General features: G+C 39.9%; 1 protein-coding gene across 4 annotated transcripts in view; it reads left to right on the forward strand.

Annotated features, from left to right (window-relative positions):
- The window catches only part of LOC103394152 (teashirt homolog 1-like), a 232999-nt gene that overhangs the window by 95244 nt on the left and 112665 nt on the right, over positions 1-25090 (forward strand). For 3 of the 4 annotated variants that reach the window (XM_008331328.3, XM_025065276.1, XM_017041183.2), the window contains 2 exons: positions 17033-17109; positions 22491-23698. In XM_008331328.3, the coding sequence (XP_008329550.1) occupies positions 23659-23698 (40 nt within the window). In that variant the 5' untranslated portion in view covers positions 17033-17109; positions 22491-23658. The remainder of the gene's footprint in view (positions 1-17032; positions 17110-22490; positions 23699-25090) is intronic. The other variant, XM_017041182.2, reaches the window with a different exon arrangement.

Genomic DNA, 25090 nt, shown 5'->3' on the forward strand with positions numbered 1-25090 from the left:
ATATTGTTGGAAGTTGTTTTGGTTTCCCTGCACAGTCGTGTTCAGAAAAAAATTGGAATTGGTTCCACTTTGTATTCTTAAAGTATTGTACAGTACTGGGTATTTCAGGGGCAAAGCCTGTGACCTCTTAAAATTTCAAAACAATATGTTTCTACACTTGAGTCAGTAAGAGTAAAATAGTAACCTGAAAAAAGGGAGGCGATATAGTCAAACCTATTAACATGTTCTCTGTCTGTTGACTTTATTTCCCCCTCTCCTCTCCGTTTCTCCCCTCGCCTGTCTCCTCCTTTCTTTCAATCTTTCTCTCCCCCGAAACCCTCGGCGTGCCTGACAGCCAGCGCAGCACCAAACTGACAGGCCCTCAAACCGTGGCCAAGAAAGCGAGCATTAATTAAGTCATTGCCGGACTGTAATTTCCTTGAGAAGTAAAAAAATTTCCTCACACACGAAAAGGTTACCAAGACCTTTTCTGTGTCAAAATTACCATGCGTCATGAATATTAATGCGCTTAATGAAGACAACCTTTGCTTCATCAAGAATGTTCCAGTAGCAGGTGCCAAGCTGATAAACTCACTGGCTGAGGGCTGGCTTGTTGTTTTTTCTCTCCATTTCTCTTCTTTTTCTTCTTTTTTCTGTTCCCTGTCAGATCCTCAGAGTCAGATATTTAAATCAAGAGCAGAGTTTTCTGGCTCACATGGAAATAACCATCCTGAGGTTTGTCTGTCAGGCCTGTCGGCTTTGCTCATCACGTTACCAAAGGAAATAATTAGAATTTTTAATCGCGCGATGCTATTTCTAAAAATGTGTTAATTTTTAAATCAAGGTCAATCAGGCCTTTCAGGGAGCTAATCATGTTTTGTCTTGAGGGCAGAAGAAGCATGTAATCTAAGAGCAAAAGAGAACTAATGATAATGTGATGAAATGGATGTCCACAGAAAACACAAGATAATAACTTGACTGTTTTGACTGCAGTTAGCCTTCATAAAAAGGGTTTTATACAGTTATAGTTCAGATAAATACATTTTTAACTGTAAACATAAAAAGCTGAGGTTTAATCTAGAGTCCAGTCTCTACCTTTGGTTCAGTGTTAACAGCACAGTATGAGTTCAGTAGTCAGTAGTAGTAGTAGTAGTAGTAGTAGTAGTAAAGTTCTGTTGTTGTTCACTCTAATCCACTCCAGGTGTCTGTTGAAATAAGAATAGTTAATGAGGTCAGTGGTTGTCTCTTAAACTCTTATGAATGTCACTTGCCCGCAGAGCTGAGCTGACCATGGTGCTGATTTGACTTTAAGAGGTTTTTGTTTGACATGTGTCAGACATGTGGTGTGCAAATATAGAGAACCACATTGAGTTATTCTTCATATGAATTAAAGACCCTGTTCAGGGATCAAATTAAGATATTTGAAATAAATGGACTCTGATGCTGAGACCTTTTTTTTCATTAGATTGTGGTGTTTCCTCGTCCTGGTACATTATGAGCTGTTGGCTGATAGAACCTTTCATTGATTTGACTTTACTTTTGACTCTTTGACTTTGACTCTGCACATTAGACCTTGTTCTCCAACATGCATCATTTTGTCCATAGCAGATAAAACTCCCATTGCCATGATTATCTTCTGGATTAAGAGATTTGTCTCACAGATAGCTGTGTGACCTTCACATAAACCCACAAACAGAAACATCCGCCCGTGCAGCAGTGACGTCTGTGAAACACAGACAAGTTTTACAACGGATTTATTTAACAATCACTGACCGGTGAAGAGTGGTTGTGCTGACACATTAACTGAGTGAGAACAAGTCACTGAGTGTCACATGTAAAGCCTCTGATCTCAGTGGAGGAGCTGCTCCTCCTCCCCTTCCTCCTCCTCCTCCGCCGTCCTCTTCATCCCCGCTGCACTTCTGCCTATTATTTCCGTGGTGTAATTGAGATGCAGAGACATTGACAGAACTCATTTACTGCGATGGAGAAGTGTGTAATGTGGAGCGGGAATACAGATTATTACATCAGCCCTACACACACACACAGACACACACAAAATGGCACAAACATAAAGGCAGACAGACACATGTTGGTAAAAGAGAATGTAATTTGGCAGCGTGTTTGAAGAGCTGCGACAATTGTTCTACAAGGATTTGCACATGTGGTTTTGTGCAGCTGCAGACACAGATGGAAAAAAAAGGAAAAAAAGTTTTTACCTGTCTCCTGCTCTGCTGTGCCTGTGTCATTTTATGTAGATTAGGTCTTGTATACACTCATAATTCTAACAGGGACACGTACTGTAGTGTTGCCAAGAGCAAATAAAGGAAAATAAATGCTTAGCTGAGTCAAAATTAGATCAAGAAGTTCACTAAATGGACAAAAAAAAAACTCAAAAACAACAGTATAAGACTAACTTAATCTAATCAATAGAACCTGATGACAAGAACAGCATCATGTAACTGGATAATATTGAAAAGTAAAATATATAATACTAAAGGTTGACCTAGAAGTATGTAAAAAATGATGATTTTAAGTTTACAAACTTTAACCATGGTTTGATCACAGTAGTTAACAGCTGCCAGAATAGTTAGTAAAAAGGCTCAAAGATAATATATAGTAAAACCAGACATGGCAACAAAATGAAGCCAAATTATTTATTAGAATTTGATTTTCCTGAAGACGCTTTTTTCTAGGTTAAACAACTATTCATTGGTATTTATCAAAGCTTGTGCAGCTGTGGAGGTCTGACTCTGAAACAACAACAGAGAACAACCTTAAATATCAGTCTTAGTTCACCAGCATTCTCGTGTTTTTCTCGCTGTAACTACATTCTTCCAGCCACAGAATGACAAAGACCGCAGTTCATCCTCTTGAGACAAAGGACCTCAGTCACAAATGCCTGAATCTACTCTAAAACACACACTAGCACAAACACACACACACACACACTCAGGAGCACTGAGGTCTGCTGTCATACACCTCTCATTAATTCCTACCTGTCAGCCGGTTCCCCCTACCGTATCGGCCCCCCGAAAGGTGACAGCTTTCCAATGACTGACAAAGGCTCTTTAGGTGATACAGAAGATCCCTAGCAACCGTCGGCTTCTGTAAAGTGCCCCTCAAATGTCACTTTTGCTGCGCTGAGACGTGCACACACACACACCCACATGCAGTATTTTTAAAACAGAGGCCTGCTCTCAAGTCTTCAACCATCTTTGACATCCAGAGGCTGTGGATGTCACTGAGGCCTCAGCTCTTAAAGCTTTTACATCCAAGAGAGATGGCGTGGTTTGACAGTCCTATTGGTTGGATGCTATTGTTGTGAGTCGTGTTTTCTCCACCACTGCATTGGATTGGCTGTGTTTTCTTCTCTTTAAGAAGAGTCAGATAAGGTAGAGCCAAGTTTCACTTTTGTGTCCATTCTGCTGTCATGTTCATCTGAGTGGCAACGCTGAGCAAAATTGTTGTTGGCTCCAACTAGTCGGAATGGGGTCAAGTGCAATGAAATGTTGGTTTTCATGCATTGACGTTATTCCGCTGTCAAGGCTGATTCAATATTGCAAACAGGCCTGTTTCCAGTGTCATCGGTGCCGTGGAGTTGATAGCAGTAGGCAGAGCCCAGAGAAGTCTTTGACTGAGTAAAACTTTACACTTGAAGAGTACGACCAGGACAAGTAGGACTTTCTGTTACTCTCACAGAGCTGTACATACAGTATGTCTTTAGCAACTCATTTATTCTGTTTTTAACACAGCTAATATAAATAAAAGGTAAAGTACTGATTCAAACATACAAAGGATAGATAGATACTGTAGATGGAGTGATCTATAGATTTGAATCTGGCTTCTCTAATAAACTGCTAGTTTTAACTCCAACTCCCCCGCGATCCTGCAATTTTAAGCAGTAGAAAATGTGTTGATGGAAGTATTGTCACCTTGACCTGTTAGTTTTCTACTCCGTCCTCAGTATATGTTTTCCAGTCTGTGCCCTCTACTGGTTGATTCCAAAAAGATCTGACCAGTTTTAGATGTGTGTCTTCTACTGCCCTACTAGTTTTCTAACCACAGATGCTTTTGTTTTGACATCACTGTCATGTTACAAGTTGAAGATTAACGTCCTAGCAACCGAGATTAGCAATTGACTGTGGCTGCTGTGATGAGTGGAGATGCCTGAAGCAAACACAACTCCTGAGTTTGTGCCGATTCCGTGACATTACTTCACTTGTGTCACCACTTTTCTATACCGTCTTGTGTCCACCCACTGCTCACTGAGGTTTAAAATGGAAACAGTGTGACTCACAAAAAGAGACAGTGAGTGAGGAGGAGAGACAGAGCTGATCAAATTAGCACCACTCACACACTGAGACTCAAATGAAAATCACAACAGGATATCAGCACCTCCAAAAAAGTCTGTTCACTTCAGACGAAATTCAACTGCAAAGTTTAATGGATGGAAACATGTCCCTGGGTAACTCAGAGGGCAGGAGTGTGTGTGTGTGTGTGGTGCACATCACCTGTGTGTCACTGAAATGTCCTTAAGTGACGTAGTGATGCTAAGATCTTCTAAATGTCAAGAACTGAGATACACCAATGACTTTCTTCCTTAGTACTGTACCAGCCAATCAGAATTCAAAAGTGAACAGTTCACCTTTAAGTGTTGCATTTATGTTGACTGAATTTCCAATTCTTCTTAATGTTTTCCACCGGTGGCCAAACCAAATATCTACATGAATTCAAAATATATGTGCAGCTCTGTTTTTGAATGCAAATTATAATAATACAGATATGTATTTAAATTCTGTACAAGATCTTCATGTTATCTAAAATACACTTTTGACCTCAGAGCTCCGTCTGCAGCATTATCTGCAAAAAGAAATAGCAGGAGAACATCTGCTGCTCCAACACTAAGACGATAGATTTCCATAGGTCATTTATAACAGATGAATCTTTGATAGTAAGTGATGGAGGGGACTGGAGGGGGTAGTGTGAGGGGGGGGGACGGACGACTTGCCTCATGTATATGAACTTTAAGCCTTGGTATAGTTGTTAAACAATAACGTAGATCCACACATCTGTATGATCTCCCACACTGAGGGAGGAAGCTCATCTTTAATGTATGTGGCTGATGGTTCCCTGCAGAGAATCATTTTATAACCTGTCACAGAATTCCTCCAAAGTTCACGGTGCGTTAGAAAAAAAACTTTATATGCATGGCCTTCACCTTTACAGGCTCGTAAAATGACAGAATTGTGCTTAATTTTCTTTCTTTTATAAAGTGGCAGAGGTAATTTATTAAGAGCAGCATATGTTAATACCACTGTACATGAAAGAGAGACTCTTAAAAGTTGGTTTGATGAGCACTCTCAGCCAGGGAAAGGTCAATAATATTTTTAATGTGGCTCCTAATGATATTCACTGTCTCCGTCTCCACCTTTAAATTGAACTGTGTGGATAGCAGTGGTATTAAAACGACTGCCTTTAGAAAATACAGCAAGTTTTAGTATGTTTGTAATAAATTTAAAAAAACCAAACACACAATATGATTTGTGTTGAAGTGTGATAAACTGTGTGCATGGACTTAATGGAGAATTCTGGTTTTCCTACACCCAGTAATTAGTTTTAAGCTGACCTATAGATTCGGTGCAGTATATCTTTTTTTTTTAAACGTTTTCTATAAATACTATATTTACTTGTTTTAAGTATTTATAGCATATTTGAAGCTCTAGAAACTAATTGTCAAGGACATTAAATTGCAGCAGGCACAGTCTTAATTAAGAAATTAAAAAGGATATGTAAGTATACCTACTCTGCTTCTCATTATTCTTAGCTATATGTTTATTTTTTATATTCTATTTTTGGATAACTCCTGTTATATAAATGTCTCCGTTTCCTTTGCCTGTTATATGGATTTGTTCAGAGGATTGGATTAATGTCACTTTTTAAAACCAAAGTTCATTGAGGCAAAGTGTTTAGCCATTTAAACCTTTTTGTTTTGTGTGTGTTTCTGATCAACAGTTACCTGTGTAGCTATTCTATCTTTGGCAGAACTCCTTTGCACACCTTTTATCGTCTGCGGTGTTAAAGTCAGTGCTGCGTTCACATCCTCAGACCATGGCAGCTGCAGCAGCAGCCCTGCCTACTACTTGATTAGGCCACTCTGACAACCCAGCAGCCTGGTAAGGTCAGGCCCTACAGAGTGTCAGAGAGGTGAGATGATGATGTATCTCTCTGTGATGCTTCACTTTTTCACCTCTTGACTTTGTTGTTTTCCTCCTTTGCACAAGTGTCAACTTTTTGCCCATCTGCCGAGGACGTGTCTCCTGTCAAAGGTGGACTCACAAAACGCTTAACCCTCCGTATGCCGAAAAGAAAAACACACCCTGACAGCATTTAACCAACGCTTTATTCGCGTTTAATTTCTCCTGAATTAAACAACTTTTTGCTATTTTTACCTACCATTTTTTTCTGCGGTGATGAAAAGCGTTTATCCGTTTTACCTACCAGTGATGAGGTTGAGGATCCTTGCTGATGCTTTTAAAAGCAAATTAAATCTTTTCATGTGTAAAACAACTGTCAGTGTTTGTTTCACCAGTTGTCAGATAATTGTATCGTCATTCATTAAAGGCTTTTTCGCGCTGTCAGTCACATGAGGTGGCTCTGAGCTGTTGTCCTGATATGTTTTACAGCAGGTTTTTAGTTTTAGTTTCACTGGTCCAGCGCCTTATATAGAGGCAATTTGTCTATCAAAATTATACCCCATATCATCTGTGGCCACAAGAGGGCACTGCATGCGGCCTTGACATTTGAATGCAGCTTCTGCGCCAATGAAAATGTATACAACTAAAGAGGAGACGGCGAATGTCCTTCATCCGCAGGATGGATGGATTTAGAGATGCGGAAACTAGGTGAACTTGTTAGCTTTTAAGGCTAATATATTTGGAATATGTTCTTCAGGCAATTGTTGGATTTTTGTGACGAATGCAACTTTTTGTATTTCTCCACAATCCACTTTTTTGACAGATGTGACTAATACTTCAGTGTTACGTCTTGTCTGGAAAATACAGCACTCTATAATATCTCTGTAGCTAAGAGAAAGTGAGAGTCTGTGTGATGCATCTCACATTTGTGTTTATCACACACAGTGACTGAGACACAGGCCACACCATAGGATTTTTTTCCTGACTACATTTCTCTGTGTAATCCTGTGTGTGTGTGTGCGTCTGTCAGCATATCTATTCTAACAGGGAGGAGGGAGGAGGTAGACGCTCTTGTTTTGCATCCGTATATGCAATTTTTGTGTGTGTGTGTGTGTTAGTTGGTGAGAGTGAGGGGGGGTTGTATATACGTGTGTGTGTGTGTTCAGGTGGCAGATCCTGTAGGTAAATCATTCACATGCATTTATTCAGAGGCCTGTTTTTCGCAGACGACACTCGCAACAATGGTGCCAAAGAAGTGTCACGGTGTCAGCGACTTTGTTTTTTTTTTCACGCAGGTCCGGACCTCAGCAGCCCCCCCCCCACATCCCCTGCCCTCCCATCACCTTCCCACTTATGCTGCCATGTGTGTGTATGTTTGACAGTGCATGTGTTCATTTGTAGACATATACTGCCTTTTTTTAACACACAATATGCAGCGTACTGTGTCTTTATTTGAACGTAGTCGAAGGAGACAGGGGAGCAGAGGAAGCTTCGCAGCTTCTCTTGTTGAATGACTCTCACTGTTATGTTGTGTTGCTTCCAATGATGCCTGGTCTAAATCAAAATCCTCTCTCAAGTACGGAGAAGTTAATTTAATTACCCTAATGAACAAAATGATGTGAGAAAGAGAGGAGACTTTGGTGCTTAAATAGCAAATCAGGTTTTTTAAAGAGATCAAATTAACAACATTTGTAGTCTGAAATCATTTTAACTCTTCTTGATACGACAGCTGTCTAATTCCGTGTTCAGAATTAGCTCATTTGCGTGCGGCGTCCTTGTCATTTGTGACAGCTGTAAAGTGAACTTGGGGGGGAAAAAAAAATGCTGGAGACGTGGACACTGGAGGCAGCCAGACTGAAAGATTTGCAGGCTGTGATGTCTGTGTGTCAAATGACTTATCTGGCTAAGCATATGCCGCCACTTCAGAATCATATACTTCAAAAAGCCGGCAGCCTTCAAAAGTGTCAAAACAGGACTGTCTCATTCAGCACATCAGTCATTTAGCCAGCAGCAGAATGAGCCAGATATCATTTACACTCCACAAAAAGCTGGAGGACACGTTTTTAAAGACATTCTTGATGACTGTTACAATTTGGAGAGACTGTTAATGATGTCGTCTTTGTTGCATTTTTTTTTTAATGAAGATGCAAAGGAAAGGAGAAGACTTCTTAGATGTGCACTTCAGCTGCAGCTCGGCCAATTATTAATCTGAAGACAATTAGTAAATTGCTGCCAAGCATCATTATCCAGCTTTTAGCCTGGATTTATGAAGAGCCAGGAAATCTTTGGGTTAATTTATCCTGCCACAAATTGTAAAAAATAAGCTCAATTACAAGTTTTCTCCTTTACAACAAGGACTTAAATTGTACAAATACTGCCGACGAAAATAACCCAAATATCTTCACTTAATTACTCAGGGCATTTCGTAATGTCCCTGCACCTCCTTGATGTTTTGTAATTTAAAAAAAATAATTAATGTAACAATCTGAATTAGTGTAACATCAGTGCTTTGTTCAAAATCCTGGTAGCACTTTTCTTTTTTAATCAAATTACCTTAAAGTAAAGTCTTTACTGATATTCTCTCATTGTTTCATCCAGAACACTTGATCAACTGATAAGCTAAGTCAGTTGATGTAAAAACAAAAGCCTTTCTTGCCAAAGACATGGGAGGTGTTGGTTACAAAAGCCTGAGTTCTCAATTTTGCAAAAACGTCTCTTCCAGGGACAAACAGAAGTCCCTTACCCTGGGAAATCCAAGGACAGTCTCGGATAGTTTAAGGCCATTTTGACCTTGGACCTTTGCTGATGTCTAAAACCTGCTGCCCACACAGACATAAACACACACACGCAGTAATGCATGATTGCAACACAAGACCTTGAGCTCCAGGCGAGAATATTCCTCTTCCTTCATACTGTTCCAAGTGGTTAGACTGTTTTATTGCACTAATTGGACAGTGTCATTCCTGACATTTGGATAAACAGAGGAAAAAAGGGAAAGCTGAGACAAATGGGGGGCTAATTAAACTATGTGTGTGTATGTGTGTGTGTGAGAGAGAGGGAGAGTATGGACGTGAGAAAAAGAGAAACCAGCTGACGGAAAAATTAGAGTGACGAAACACCGGGCTTGACAAAAGCAACAACCTATCATTTGGATGTGAACTGAACATACGGTATAGAAGGAGGAAAAAAAGTCTTTTCGTCTTTGAAATCTTCAACCTCTCTAATTGCTGACTGTGAGAGAGAAAGGAAAACAATCACTGCCCACACTTGAGTTTAAACATTTTGTCAGGGAAGCTGCACCATTAGATTAGAAGTTTTTCAGGGTTTTGTTTTGTTTTTTGGGGTTTTTTGTTGTTTTTTTATGCAGTATTTTTTGTCTTCTTCCTGCTTCGAGAAATCATCACTGCAGATTATTTCCAGCAGACAATAATTTGGTAAAGAATTTGTGCCCAGTGCTTTATTAGAGACAAAAGTCAACCTGTTATTACAGGCTGGAGACCGACATTGGAAGGGACAGACTGTAGCCTTCCAGCCTGGCTGGGTCCGTCTGCTGACATTAGGAGCCAGACAAACAGAGGCTGGTATTGAACCTTTGACTTCCCTGTTGTAATTCAGTCTTTATCTCCACAGTCACTTCCACACTCGTAATAAGCCTTACTCCATGGAAACATCATTAATTATCTCTGTGACCAGCACTGAGAACATGTGCAGGTCGAAAAGTTTTAGAAAAAAATAATAAATACATTGTATAGCAACACTTTGTACAAGGTGTTGTCAACAGAAATGTACTTTTTCTGTAGATCTCTGGAGTGGTTTGTCTTCTGAACTAGGACAAAACCTGCTTCTATGTCTCTATTAAGAACTAGAATCAAGTTCCTTTGAAATGTTCTTTCGATTTCGGAAAAGTAAAACATCAGTTGGAGTTGGTCTCATTTGAGCCTGACTGTCAGTATCCTCCTACGCATAGTACCTGCTTTGTTTTAAGTTTAAATTGTACTACCAGGGGCCTGTTGGGTTTGCAAACTTCCTCCAGGACGTGTCTTTTCTCTTCCCTGATCTGAGACACAGATAAACCACATACAGCTTAAATCTTTCCTGTTGGGCTTTAATGCTGCAGAAACACAAATTGCATTCAGATCCAGGAAGAATGGGAGATACAGTAGGAGATGCAAAGTCTTATAAAATAAGCTGAGGCCTGTTTGAACTCTGACCCCCGAGGGACGTTTGTTTTTCAGACGTGGCGTGTATCGGCCCCACCACATCGTCCCCGGGGGCAGATATCTTCCTCACCACTTCTCTGCCGCGACGTTTCACCTCGAGTTACACACCCTGTCTGATGGACTCACACACAAACAAACACACACACACATAATCACACATAAACACACACTATCCCTTAAACCTTCAGCCCCCCCTCACCAACCACCTCACTCGCATTCGACTACATGTCAGGAGATGTTTATGGTCCATTGTTTGCAGTGCTGATGATCATTGTCACTGGTTGATTCCATTACCAGGAGCTTTCTGATGGATGGGTTCCTACCCTGACGTCCACTGATACGGGTGTCCTTGACCACTGGGGCAGACGCAATGAGCAGAGGAGTGGGGGTTTTATGAAGGGGGGGTCAGTTAGGAGCAGAGTTGTATCATTTATTTATGTTTCCTATTCACTGAAAACATGTATCTCTGTCAGACGTTCAGGTGGCTGATTGGAGAAGTGATGAGGCCCAGATGGAGCAGAAATATTTCTTAGATTTGTTGGTTGACAAAGGCAATTTATGAAATCTGAGAATGAAACTTGATAGCTAATGAATTAAACTTGATAGCTAATGTGATGACATGATCTGCTGTACAAAAATAACTTGTTTAAAGAAGGTGATTTGAGATAAAGTGCCTGCTTTTAGACATTTGTAGTCATGGTTACTGAGCAAATTGTCTTTGGTGACAATCATGGTCACATGGTCACAACAGATGAACTAAAAATACTAAAAAAAACTTTTAGCCACTTCTGGGCTATAATAAGTAGGTCCAAATATTTGCATAAAAATCCCAATTATGGTGGACATTTTCACTTACCAAAAGTAATGGTTTAACAATATTTTAGTGTTCATAGTTATTTAAATATCTATTTTATAAATATTAACATATTAAAGGGATATAAGACTTCATTTTATTATGGTGATGTTTCTAAAAATAAAAGTCTCTCTAAAATATAATTATTTAATAAGAGATTGTTCTAAAAGCAAATTTCATGAAAACACGAGTCAGATTTCACAGAGAAAGTTTATGCTCCGTCTTTAATTCACTAGCATATCGTTGACATGACATTCATTGTCTCACTCTCCTCCTAATCACACTAACGCAGAGTATTTAAGCATGAGCGACACTGATGGTTTACTTGTGGTTCGACCTCCTGCTGTGCTCGTGTGTCACAACATCAGTGTAAAATTTGTCCAGAGTCTGGCTGAATTAGTGCTGCGTACAGTTCTCTACCAACCCTGTACAGTAGAGGAGCTCAGAGTTAAAGAATCATTCAGAATCCACTCATCACAGGCAGACAAGCGCAGTTACCAGCAGCAGAAGATGAGTTAGGATTTAACCAGGCTCTGCCGGCAATGTGTCAGTGAGGGATTGGCTGTGGCGTTCCAGAGCAGGCAATGAAGCAGTGTTGATAGCGCTAACATTAACCATAGATCCGGTTATCGTCATTCCTCACGGAGGCCTGGCATCGGTGATCAGAGTTGATATCTGGCAAAGCAGAACCTGTAGTTGAAGGCACATGTTTAACAAGCTTCCCCCCCTCTTTCCCAACCCCACAAATAACTTAACAACGTCCCATTATTTTTGCAAACAAAAGACAGAGACACTCTTTATGCCTTTTAAATCTATGTTGACAACCAGCCGTCATTGGAGAAATTACAAAATCACTTCCAGGACGTGACAAATGAATCTTTTAATGTAGAAACAAGGCCAGGTTGTTTTGCCGTCTGATGCAGGAGAGTTGTCTTTTTTTGGTTAAAATAGTTCAGACATTAAGGCTGTCACCTTTAATTCAAAGCTAGAATATCCATACTCTTAGAGCACGGCAGAAGAAAGGTTCAAGTAAAGTGTTTGGATCTACAGTCTCTGAGTATGACTGTGGACTGTGTTCTGACTGGTTGCTACGTGTTGTGATTAGCATTTGGCAATCCAAGTTTAAAGATAGTATGATGATGACAGGGCTGTAGAGTTGTTGAGGTAGTAGCAAGCATTTTGATATATATATATATGTATACAGTTGTATACAGTAAACCCACTGTGCACTACATTTAAAGGTTTGGTTCAAATATCTCTAAAAAAAAGTTGGCATTTTCCAACAGCTCTGACAGTGTGTAATCTAGACGTCAATTAAAATGGCTAATATTTGTCAGCTTTGTTCAGGCTGTGACCTAATGGGTTGGTGAACAGCTGTACGCTGCATATTGAAAATGCCATTATTTGGTGCCTTATTCAATGATTGGGCCGGATCCTGGCCTATTAAGCTTCAGCTTGTCACATGAATTTGTTCAATTTTGATTTCTGGAGAAAAGTGACAGTCTTGGTTTGAATAATGGAGATGAACCACATCCACAAATACCACCAGGACTGTTTTGTCCTTCTTCCTCTAAGACAACACCACTGTACCGATAAATAGATGGTATAACCCACATCTTCCATAAAACCAACATTAATGGCATCACAGTATGCAAAGCTATGCTAATTTTATGCACACTGTCAACCTGCATGGTGGCCGGTCTGCGTTCCTTTCAAAAGATACGACTGCAATTAGATGACAGTTGATTGAAATCATTTGCGTTTTATGATGCCGTGACTTCTGAGCGCCTGACAGGACGCTGTTCGATTCCCTGACAGTATATCTTCTTTTTGCTACATGTGGAGATTAACTGCTATTATTGACCCTGATGCAAAATCAACGGGTAATACATTTCAAACAAACTGCTCACTGTGTCAGTGATTTGCATGTGGTGTGTCATTTAGCATATTCCCTGATTACCTAATGATATATGCTTTAATATAACACACGCAGCACTTCCAAAGCAATATTGGCGCCGTACCGTTGCGGTGACGGAACATGTCTGAGACAGAGACAGAGAATTGAAATGATAGTTTAAAGGCTGCAGGGAAAAGAGGAATCTTATCAGTTAAGACTTGCTTTGTGTGTAGGATATTTTTTCTTCTTCTTCTTCCCTCTCTCCTTGGAAAGCAGGGGTGCAGTTGATGAATTCTTAAGCAGATCTGGCTGATAATTGTATTTCATAACTGTCATGTGGAGAGGGACTGTCCGCTGAGAAGCTATTTGTGTCACGGCGCCTCTCTCTCTCTCTCGCTCTCCCTCTCCCTGTGTCTCTTTCCCCCCCTCTCTGTCTCCGTCTCCGCAGCCTCTTCAATAAAACTCAAATCACGACAGAGATTGTTAAGTCTACCCCCAAGATTATTAAATCCAAATGGAGAATTTATGGCTGACACTTCATAACAATTAATCTGAGATGCTTGATTAATAAAGTCGGCTCACCCTCACCCCCTCCCCTTCTTCTTTTGTCACCCACCCCATCACTAAAGTTGCCCTGTTTGAGTAGGATGACGGAGGAGGAGGGGGAGGTGGAGGAGGAGGAAGAGGAGGAGCAGACGTATGGCTGGCAGGATGGTTGTCACACACACGACATAAGTGTCATTCTTTTTGATTAATGGAGCATCGTGACCCTGCCTCCCCCAACCCTCCTTCTTCGTTCTCAGCGTGCCCACTCTCACCTCTGGAAGCACTCACCCGTCCCTTCACACCCTCCTCACCCTCCACCCGCTACAACAGGTAAAAATAGATGTGGGCCAAGTTAAGTTCTACATCTGGATCCAAGGTAGATTTGAACTGAGGGAAGGGAGGAAGCACAGGCAAGAGGAAGGAAGAGGAAGGGATGGCAGACAAAAGGATGAAGTGGTAACAAAAAAAATGATTATATTGATGATCTACAATTAACATAGGAAGGAATGAAGAAACAAAGTACAGGGCAAAATTTTAAAAACATTTATGGATAGACTGAAAAATGAAATAGAAAAATGTGGGAGGGACTTGGACGACCTACCTGCCCAGGTCAGCATGTGTTCAGTCAGCTGTGATGAATCTGTGATCATTAGCTGCGTGTGTCCTGATCAGAGGTCAGCAGTTTGACTGTGTGTGTGTGTGTATGAATAACTCATGTCACTGCGTCGTCAACATACACTTTATTTTAATTAATGTCTAAACATGAACAGATGCTTTAACCATTACAAGAAGAAGAAGACAATTAAATATTTATTGTTTAAAATACATTAATGAGTCAGTAAAAAAAACAAAACACAGATGTAGTAAAAAGATGAAGAAGTTCAAAATGTTTTGACTATTTGTTAGCTTAAAAACAATACTTAAATCAGGCTATCTAGCTATAGTTGCAGGTTCACAATCTGATCTTGTACTTCACACCACAGCTACATACGGTATATTCAATTTTTACAACACTCCCTGATTTTATATCATGTTCACCCTCACAGTAAATGTACAGCTGTATTTTAAGGTCTCATTTCAAATCATACAATATTAGTGGGGGTTTTTTTTATTATTATTATTTATGTATTAACATCCCTGAATTAGACTGGATTCCGATAAGGAAGAACTAAAAGTGCTGAGGCGAATGTTCTTAAAATGGCCTCAGTAAATTATCTCAGGAGTGGCCAGATTAATTTGAAAACAGTGTGAGGATAAGAAAAGCCTCAGACAAATCCTTCGACCAGTAAAGGCTCACAAAAAGATCATATTTAACAATGATGGCTATATATTTTCCTTTTTGCAATTAAAGAGTCCCTCTGTGTAATTTAATGCTTCTTTTCAAGTGTCGGCTCCCCTGAGACTTGGCCTGTAGCTGTGCCATCGCTCTTGGTGATTATCATTAATGAATGTCGGCGAGGACCATCCCTCAATGTGACTAGGGAGGAAACACAAGCCCTAATTAAAGGTTCCTATTCATAAATATATGCCTCAAACTACACCAACGGAGCGTCGGCGGCTCGGCGCACAAGTCATTTTAATGTCAGAAAAAGCACCTTTTTAAGAGCATTTTCTTCCCTTTAATGTAACAACACACCAACCGGCAGCAGTGACGGATTCTTTTGCCTCCAAAGCCCACAGCGAGGGCTCTGTGCAAATCTGTATCTTCGCTCATTTAAATTTAGGAGTGCAGCCATTGGATTGGGGAGCACTAATTTGACAAACAAGAGGAAAGATGAAGAAAATGCAGAAGAAAAGAATCTCAGAAATGGGAGTGTTCACAAGAGAAAAAAAACAAGAAGACAGTAATTGTCCTTGTTTATGTTCTCACTGATACAAACACATTTAAATCACATTTACTGTTTCAATCACACGTCAGATTTCCTACAAAACCATTGATAATTGTTGTGTGAAAAGAAAGTTCAGGGTTTTTTTTTCTTTACAGTTTTTCTTTGTTCAGTTCAGCAGGGGAATCTGAGGAAGAGCTCAGCCTTGCTTTCTTTTTTTTCTTTTTCCATTTAATGGCTGAAAAGTGCTAATTGGAGTTCATGTGTCAAAGAAAACAAAAGGCAAATGAGGAAATAAAGGGAGGAAGGAAGGAAGGGAGAGACGGAGGAGGAAGTGAGGAGATAGACAGGTATTATTTAAAGGTGAAATGTGTCACTTCATTTAGTAAGATTTTTTTAATCAGGTTTGTGTCAGAAGGCAGGAAATGTTGCGTCACATAATCAAGAGATTAATTTCTGATTTTTTACACTTTTGGTTTGGTAAATGGTGAAAAGAAAACGTTTAGAGAACTTTCTGAGAGAGCTGCAGGTGTGTGAGAGCGAGAGAGAGTGTGTGTAAGTGTGTGGGAGGGTAAATAAGAAACAAAATCAAAACACTAACAGGTGAGACATTTGTTGAGATTAGCTCTTATTGCACTTCTTGTCCAGGTTAACTTTTACAATGTCGTCTGCTGGTGTGAAAACCACATCTGTCGATCACATGATTGTCCAAAGTTTGAGGCTCTCAATGAATTGTTAATTGATCACAGCTATTTTATCTGGTCTTAATAAACCTTAAGAAGGATCTTTTTAAATTCTATTTATTTTTGTACTAAAAAAGGGTGTAAAGGCTATTTTATCTGGTCTTAATAAACCTTGAGAAGCATTTCTTTAAAATTTGATATATTTTTATACTATATAAACGTTTGGTTTATGGAAATGTTTGTGTGTGCTGTACCTTATAGTGATGCCCCGTTACTCCTTCTAAACCAACACAACATCCACAATATTCTCCAGAATTTTCTGGTGGTCGTTGCATTAAAGGCTTCAACTCTGATTCTGATTTTTTGCTGAGATATATCCGTATGCACGGTTGTTCACATTATACGGAACATGGCACTGAAGTGACCCGCATGTACAGGAGACACGACGTTACCCTTCATGTTTACATGAGTAAAAAATGGCTGCTACACACATCAGTGTGTGTGTGTGTGTCAATTGTTGTGCAGTCGTTTTGGTCACAGAGGGATGAAAGTTGGGCTTGATTTTTTTTTAAAAATCACAGAAGCTAATGTAACCTGCCCGGGTTTAGGGAATGTCAAGCACCAACATAGAACTAATTTCATGTATTTATTTATTTATTTCATTTATATTTATTTATTTATTTCACAGACATAAAAACAAGGTGAATTAGAACCACCAACAGTGAATTACAGACATGTACATTCATACATGACCTAAAAACAAATATTTCTGCAACAGGAGCTGAATTGAATAATTATAATTTATTTGTGCTTCTTTGTTGCTTCTTGATGCAGAGTTCTCTGTGACATCCATCAAACCAGGAAGGCCGACGCAGAACAACAGACGTGTCGACGGCAATACTGTAACTAAAGTAAGTTAAAAATCCTACTAAATTTAAATGTTGTTTTTTTGCACACTTTTAGTTATGGTTATACTATAGACTCTAAGTGTTAAGAAAATAACACGAAATAAGAAAATTTAAGTTTGTAACGGACAGAGAAGAAATATGCAAGTAAGGAGTTTGGTCACTTTCTCAGGGTTTCCTCCAACACTGTTGGCTGTTTTAGCCCCACCCTAAAATGCTCTCATTGGTTAAGACGCCAGTTCAAAGCCGGTACTGATCAAAACCCCTTCAAGGTCAGCCAAATTCTGGTATTTTAGGATTTCTGGCTACTCCTTTTTTTTTTTTTTTTTTTTTGAAGCCAGTGACCCCCAGTGAAATCATGTTGTGACCTTAACAGGGATTGTGACCCAAAGATTTAGAATCACTGCTATTCATTTTCTGTTAAAACAATAGTTTTGTACTCGGATTGTGACCCAAAGATTTAGAATCACAGCTATTCATCTGTTAAAACAATAGTTTTGTACTTAGCGTAAACAGGCTTGATTTACTCTTTGTCCCTTTAGCTGTGAGCGCCATCACTGTCGTAGCACCGAACCTCTGCGTCGCCCTGAAACTTCCATCATTTCATAAACTCACTTCTGTCATCGTGGTGCAGCATTTCATCCTATTCTCCTCCCACACTGACAGCCACCTCCACCACTCCCTCAAAGAAAAGCTCAGTTAGGGCTTACAAACCTTTAATTGCATTGTCAAATCGGCAGTAACATATCAGGGTTTTTTTTTTCTCTTCTTCTTCTTCTTAAGGCTCCACATTAAACAAGTCGTGGAAAAGTACATCTCTGTTCTGAAACGTCCAAATGTCTTCCCTCCGTCTCCTCACACTCACACTTGGCACATTTTAATTATGCAGTCTTATCTGATAGATGAGCAGATATCGCCGGTGTCAAAGTTACAGCCTCCTTCTTTATTAATTTTTTATTATATATCCTTATATTCACTCTGTCGATGAGTGTCTGCAATCTGATAGGAGCCATCATTGATTGAAGATTAGTCCAGATTATGAAAAGATGAATTAGCATAAACTAAGATCCATCATTTATTCCAGATGCTCACTTTTTTTTTTTGACAGATTGAAACTTAGGGAGGAAAAACATATTTATCTTTGTTTCAGTCTAAAGATACTGTAGGTTAAATGTCAAATCCTTATAGGAATGTTTTTTAAAGAAAAGGTGTGTTATTAAAGCCACAGGGTTAAAGGAATCTATTCACTTTTAAAATTAGACATAAATCATCATCTTTGTTAATTATTAAGCACAATAAAACCATGACATAGCAAAGAAAACATAATACATTATACATTGAGCAATGTTTTCAAAGATAGCTAACTATTAGCTAATTGTACCGTTTTAATAATTATTAAAATAAAATAATTAAAATTAATTATAACCCTAATTGTACCTGAAATACACTGAAAAGTCAATGACAGTAAATACACTCTAATCTGATATGATTCCAAATACTTTAAAACTACTGTCAAGAGTCATATCATGTCAGTAGTATTTCTGCATAACTAGAATTTAATATATAAACATCTGGTCTTTGTGTGTTTTACCTGAACATGACAACCTGTGAGAGCACTCTTTGCAGTGCGTCCTCACAGATGGTGGAACAAGTCTTCTCTGCAGACGCTCCAGTCAGACCTGGAGGACGAGAGGAGACAGAGAGAGAAGTAGAAGAATGTAGACAATAAACTATGTAAATATACGTGTGTGTGTGTGTGTACGGAGAAGCACGGGTCGAGGGCGGGAAAAAAGTACACGTTGACTTGTCATAACGCTGGCACTGTGTCACAGCAATGTTGTTATGAGAGAGAGGTCTGGTGTGTACGAGGTGAGCTAGTCTGATACACACACACACACACACACACTTGCACATACATGTACGCAGACACGGGAGGTGTGTTGTAGGAAGTGTAAGTGATGTACCTGTAGCAAGCAATTTACATCTCCTTGTGTCTGTGTGTGTGTGTGCTCTGTGTACAATCCATGTCACTTGCAGTTTTAAATTGTTTTCTACACCTTTTAGGAAGTTACAGATTTAAGAAACAAAGTATTTTTTTGTAGTTAAATATGATAAAAATCATTAAGGTAAATAAAAAATGATAAAAGGAAGGAAGGAAGAGTGAAAGGAAGAAATAACATTATAGTAAATACATTATAATTGATTCAATTCTATTCTATTCAATACGATAAAACGGTGTGAAATAATATGAAGCCTAAAATACAAAATATAGTATATATGTATATTATATATTTAAATGTAATACATACAAATTATAAGACAATGACGACGTTTTTATTATATTAGAATTTCAGTATATAAATATAATCAATGGGGTTTTTTTTAAGTGATGTGTTATTTTTTACTCTGTCTAAAACTGTCATAGCCACAAAAATATTTAAACCTTTTAGTTAACGTTTAAGTTATCCTATAACTATAACTTTTTAGTTAATGTTAAAACTGAAGTTTGTTTTTTACAATTACGCACCATGAGGGTGTATAATAAAACAATTAAGCCAAAGTGAACGACACTCCCTTAAGGTCTGCACAGGAAAAGTTCAATTCGTCTGAGGAAACACCCTGGAACCAGAGTGCAGCTGGAGAAAGTCTAGAAACAAGTCATTTGGTCACCTGAGACAGAATTTAAATTTTAAGACCAAAAAGATTTTTTTTAATTTTGGAGAAAAATATATCATGAAGAACGAACATGAAAAGTCCTAAGACAAATTTTAAAAAGCTATTAATTAAAATAAAAGTTATTTATCTACACACCAAAACACTGAACACAAGCGATGTTTCCACCAGAGAATTCCTTCTTTTTAAATTGAATAAATCTGGACAATGGAATCCAGCTGCTTTCAAATCTTCATTTTTGCAAGAGGGTAAAAAGAAATCAGATGGAGCGAGACCAAAAGCTGCTGCAAAGCTTCAGTAATTTTCACAGTTTTCCATTAAAGTTTGGATTTGAAAAAAAAAACACACTCTTGACAAAGATATAGTGATAACACTTGTCAAAGCTGTCGGAGACACTGAGAAACGAGCCTCAATAGTAGTTTCTAAAATCAGGAAGAAAAAAAAATTATACATCTGTCTTTGATTTTGTTTCTCTGTGATACTGACGGTCCTTGTCAGAAGACCAAAGATAGACAGTCTGGGACAAACCAGACCTGCCTGAAATTTGACAAAAACTTTCTCAAATTACAGCATTTGGTCAAAAGTATATCTGTAATATAACATGGAAACACAGGGTGTTAGTGCTATAGTTATTTTGCCCATGGTTATTCTTTTTAAACATTTAATCTTTGGATGAATTTATATTTCCATGGAAATGCAACATGTAGATTTTTCTTTGTTGTGTAGATATATATATTTATTTATTTTACCAGATTAAGAAAAAAAACTTAAAGTCTCAGATAAAGGACAGAACACTGAATTTAATGAATAAGATTAAATGTTGCCATATTTGTTAGGTGAACTGCCTGCAGCAGTGGTTTTTACCCTGTCTCCTCTTGAACTACATGTCCCCCCCTGCTGGTCTAAGATCAGATCAAACCGTGCACAGGCTTCTTCTGCCTTAAAAAGAAACCCCCACCCCAAAAAACCAAAAACTCCAGAGGAAAAAGTGTGAGCCTCAATCATTCAACACCAACCAATTCAAAGTCCTGAGTGTGTGTTATTGTATTTTGACAAATAATTATTTATTTAGTGTTATTTGATATCATTAATTCTTTAATTTTTAATTTTTATTACCCATATAAAAATGAAATATTTTTAAAGTATAAAATAAGAATTTGCAGCGGGTGGTGTGGGAGTGTTGGGGGTTAAGGGAAAATGTGCAGCCTCTCAGCTCGTTCCCTCTGTTTCCAGACTTTGGTGTGGAAGCAAGAGTGACGTAACTGGGCTCCATCAATCAGCAGCCAGGTCGCTTTGACAGACAGGGACGGACAGATGTTGGGGCGGTACTTGCTATTTCTTTTACCACATAATAAGCAGCAGACCGTCTGTGTTCGTGGATCATCACTTTGGCACCGAGCGCAAAGACGCAGCAGCTCCTTATTTTATGTGCGTAATGGTTTAGGGTGGAGAAACAACAAACATCGGCAGGGGGTTTATTTCTTTATCTGGTGAAGAATGAAAAAGAGAAAAATGTGTAGAAACTCACCAGATTCAGCAGAGCTGGGCCCTGTTGTGTCAGAGTGGGTGAAATAATCCGGGTTTCTTCTGAATGATCCGGTCCAAAGGCTGGTGGTGTTAGGAGCTGGCTGAAATGAAACCGTTGTCCGGCTGCGGGAAAGCGCGCATCCACAGTGAACTGAGCCACTTCTGGTGCCATCCAAGTTATGTTGTGATAATCACCACACCCTCTGTTACTCGGTAATAAAAACCAAGCTTCTCTTCCTTCTCCTTGCCTTCCCCTTTCCCCTCGCCATCCTCCAGAATGGGCTTCTATGATTCCCCTTCATTTAAGACAACATTAGTTCACTTGTGTGCCCTTTATAAACACTTTATAGTTAGGACGCAGTGTATATAGGCTATTAATGGCAGACTCCGAGCCCCTCCCCTATGGCACAAGCCTCGCCAAAATCGATCCAGAAAAGGTCACAGAGACAGTATACACAGTTTTCGCAACTTTTGACACAGGGCAGAAGATTCCGTGGTGCAGAATAAACCCCTGTTTACTCTGTGTCTCCCTGAATTCTGACGCAAAAACTTCTTCCCGTTTTTGGCACACTTTTGCGCACCGCGTTTTGCGCAGTAAATATTAACTCGGCACTGATTTGACTGCAAATATTGTCTTTGAAATAACCAAAGAATTGTCATTTTAATAAGGTAACTTTTGTATTTTTTTTTTTTAATTCTGATGGAATTTGAGGTCGACGTATTTCCATTCTTATCTATGAAACAAATTCGTGCTCATCATCTTATTCAAAAGCTTTAACCCTTTCCTTTCTTTTGCTCAGCGTTTAGACAGATGCAGTTATAGTGATTAGTTTATGTTTGCTGTTGGTTTATATGTTTTTTCTTCTTTATCCAAATAAGATGATGTCACAAAAAGAGAGAGGGAAAAAAAACTCTTTTAAACACAAACATAAGTAAGGTTAGATTCCGGACACAAAGTAATTCCTCAGTTTACTACAAGGACACAGCATGACATAAAAGTTGTAAATATGCTTGTCTGAATAAATGTCTTGTCTGTAAAAAACGTACCAAAAGTTTGGCAAAACCTGGGCTCTGGAGCGAAGACTGCCGATCCCATCGGCATTTTTACGCACGAGTCCTGCACCTTGTGTGTCATGTGAAAATGTGTGCGTGTACCAATGTGTGTGTGTTTGTACGTGTGCTTGCAGGAGGGGGGGACAGGAAGGCGTCGAAATGAAAGCCATCCCAGTGAACAATTAGAGCAGCAGCAGCGGCAGGATTGACAGGTAGGCTCTGACTTGTCAGGGTGACGCTTTGGTGAAGGGGTGGAGTAAAAAAAAAAAAAAAAAAAGCTCAGCAGGGCCCGGGGAAAGGCAGCTGGATGGACGTGTGCTGTCTGTCAGAGGCAGCCTGTCTTGAAGGGAAGTGAATGTGCGCACATTTCCCCCTCAGCGTGCGGAGAAATAAGCAGCAGGAAACGCTCTTTTTGCGCTTCCGACAATAAACAACAACAGCAACAAAGTGTGTGTGCGCGCGCGCGCGTGTGTGTATGTGCGGTCGTTGGAGGGCGGGCCTGATCCGAGCCGTGTTTTCTGATGACTTTCTGAGAGATTCGTCAAGTGTCCACACTGACAATCGCGCCGACACCGCGCGTATACGTGAGTATTTTCTCCATCCACGGGTGCTGGAACACTGATGCCCACTTGACTGATTGACACACTCTGACTCCTTCACTCTTATTCACCGATCTCCCCCCTCTCAAAGACTGCTGGAAACCGGGAATCGGGAGCAGCAGCAGCGAGCACCTTGTCGGACGCAGCGAAACGGAGAGAAAGCGCTTGATCTGGACTCCTCTCCACCAGAGCCGTGACGGGAGGAAGAGGAGATCCGCTCCTCCGCACATTTACTACGATTAGAGGTGTGAAATATTTTCACTGAAATCTTGGACAGATCGTTTTTTGGGAGGTGAAGGCTGCGCGGCGATCCTGGCACAGACCGCTCCATATTCCTCTTCCCGGATGGACTGAAATCCGCACCGAGATCCCAGCTCTCCCTCCCCGACTGAAATGAGTTTCCTTCACGGGCAGAAGTTAACGGACCAACCTGAGCAAATTTAGCTCCAAATTCAAAACAGTCTCTTATTGGTCACCAACCAGACAGAGCGATCTGCAAAGATGATCAGAGAATGACGATTTAAAGCTTCGCCGGAACAAAAGAAAGAAAATAAACACTTTCCATTTTATTTTTCTGCACTAAATCAGCCTGTAATCTGCAGAACTGAAGAGAAAACGCTCCTGGCTTTGATTTCCTCTCAGGCTTTTCCGAAATTTGTTTTGATCTCTGCATGAAAAGTCAAGCGGAAAGTCCTGCAGCAGCATGCCGAGGAGAAAGCAGCAAGCGCCGCGACGGTCATCAGGTAAGACCTCCTTGGTTCTGCAAACACACACTCTCACACACTCACACTTCCGCCAACACACACGGACACAACCAGGGGTTTGGAGATAAGTTTATTTAGCAGATAGGAGATGGACAAAAGCACAAACGTGGTCGCTTGTTGGTGAACCACTCGGAGGTTTTGTTCCCCCCACTAATCTTCTGAGGCATGTTCGACTGGCAACACTGTTGTTTCATTTTACGCAGGCATGCGTGCGCCCGGGTGCCAAATCTGCGTGTGTGCATTGGCTTCAAGCTGCTTCCCTCCTTCACTTTTAACGCTCCAGAGCACAGGGTGATCCTTCCAGGTTCAGACACTGCAGCCAAGTTCCTCTACTAAATTAAAAATAAAAAACAAAGCCCATCTTTATCGGCGTTTTGCACTGGCATCGTGTTTGTGCCCATTAGGGAAGACAGGGGGGGAGAGAGGAGAGAGAGAGGGGGAGGGACGTTTTCAGCCAGCCTTGATTTGATGCTTGATTGATTGCCTGTCATGCGACTTCCCCTTTGATCCATTCATTCCTGATAAACATCAGTAAATCATTCACCACACACAGAGTCACACACAAGTGTCCCCTCCTCTTCTCAGGAAGGTTTAACAGAGTATAACTTTTGGGGAAGATCAAAAGAAGGCAAAAAAAAAAAAAAGATTGAAAGAAAAGTTCTCAGGCAGGATAAATACTTGGCGATTAATACTCTCCCCCGTAAAAGCCAGGGAGGGTGGGAGGGATGGAGGGAGGTAACAACTTCCAAGAGACTATGAGGAGGAGATGAAGTAGGAGGGGGAGAGGTGGAGGGGTGTGCTGAGGCGTAGCAAGATCACAGGGAAGCATCCCACACAGTTCTGGAACAGTGCAGGGTGCAAGTGGGGAGGTCACCTCTAATGGTCACTTCAAACTCTTGACCCCGACCGTCTTAGAGACAAGTAGTGTTGCCTCCAGAAAAGCTAATAGTGGCTTCAAAACACTGTCCACTGCCGCATCGTACAGTTCCAGTGATTTATTTCAGCAATCTAGGTATCTTCCCACAGATATTACAGTTGTATCATAAAATACTTTTTTCCACAATCAAATTATTGCGATCTGAAAAATAATGTCCAAAGATCTTTCAGTATCAACTCCTGTTATCAGTAGTTTTATCAATGCTATTTTTTCGCTTTGATTCGAAGAGGAGATCGCGCTACATCTAAAAAGAAGATGCATCAAAACTCTGGTATGGGGTCCAATGTTGGCTCATGGACCAGCTGTAGATGGCCTCAAAGTATATGCAGATATTTGGTTGCTGTGACCACATGCCTTTTAATCTTTTGTAATAAAGTACTAAGTTTGGTCTAATTATCTTTGCATTTATGGCATTTAGGATTTTTATGTATTGA

The sequence above is a fragment of the Cynoglossus semilaevis genome, chromosome 18, assembly GCF_000523025.1.
Source record: "Cynoglossus semilaevis isolate Cse_v1.0 chromosome 18, Cse_v1.0, whole genome shotgun sequence".
NCBI classification, from domain to species: domain Eukaryota; kingdom Metazoa; phylum Chordata; class Actinopteri; order Pleuronectiformes; family Cynoglossidae; genus Cynoglossus; species Cynoglossus semilaevis.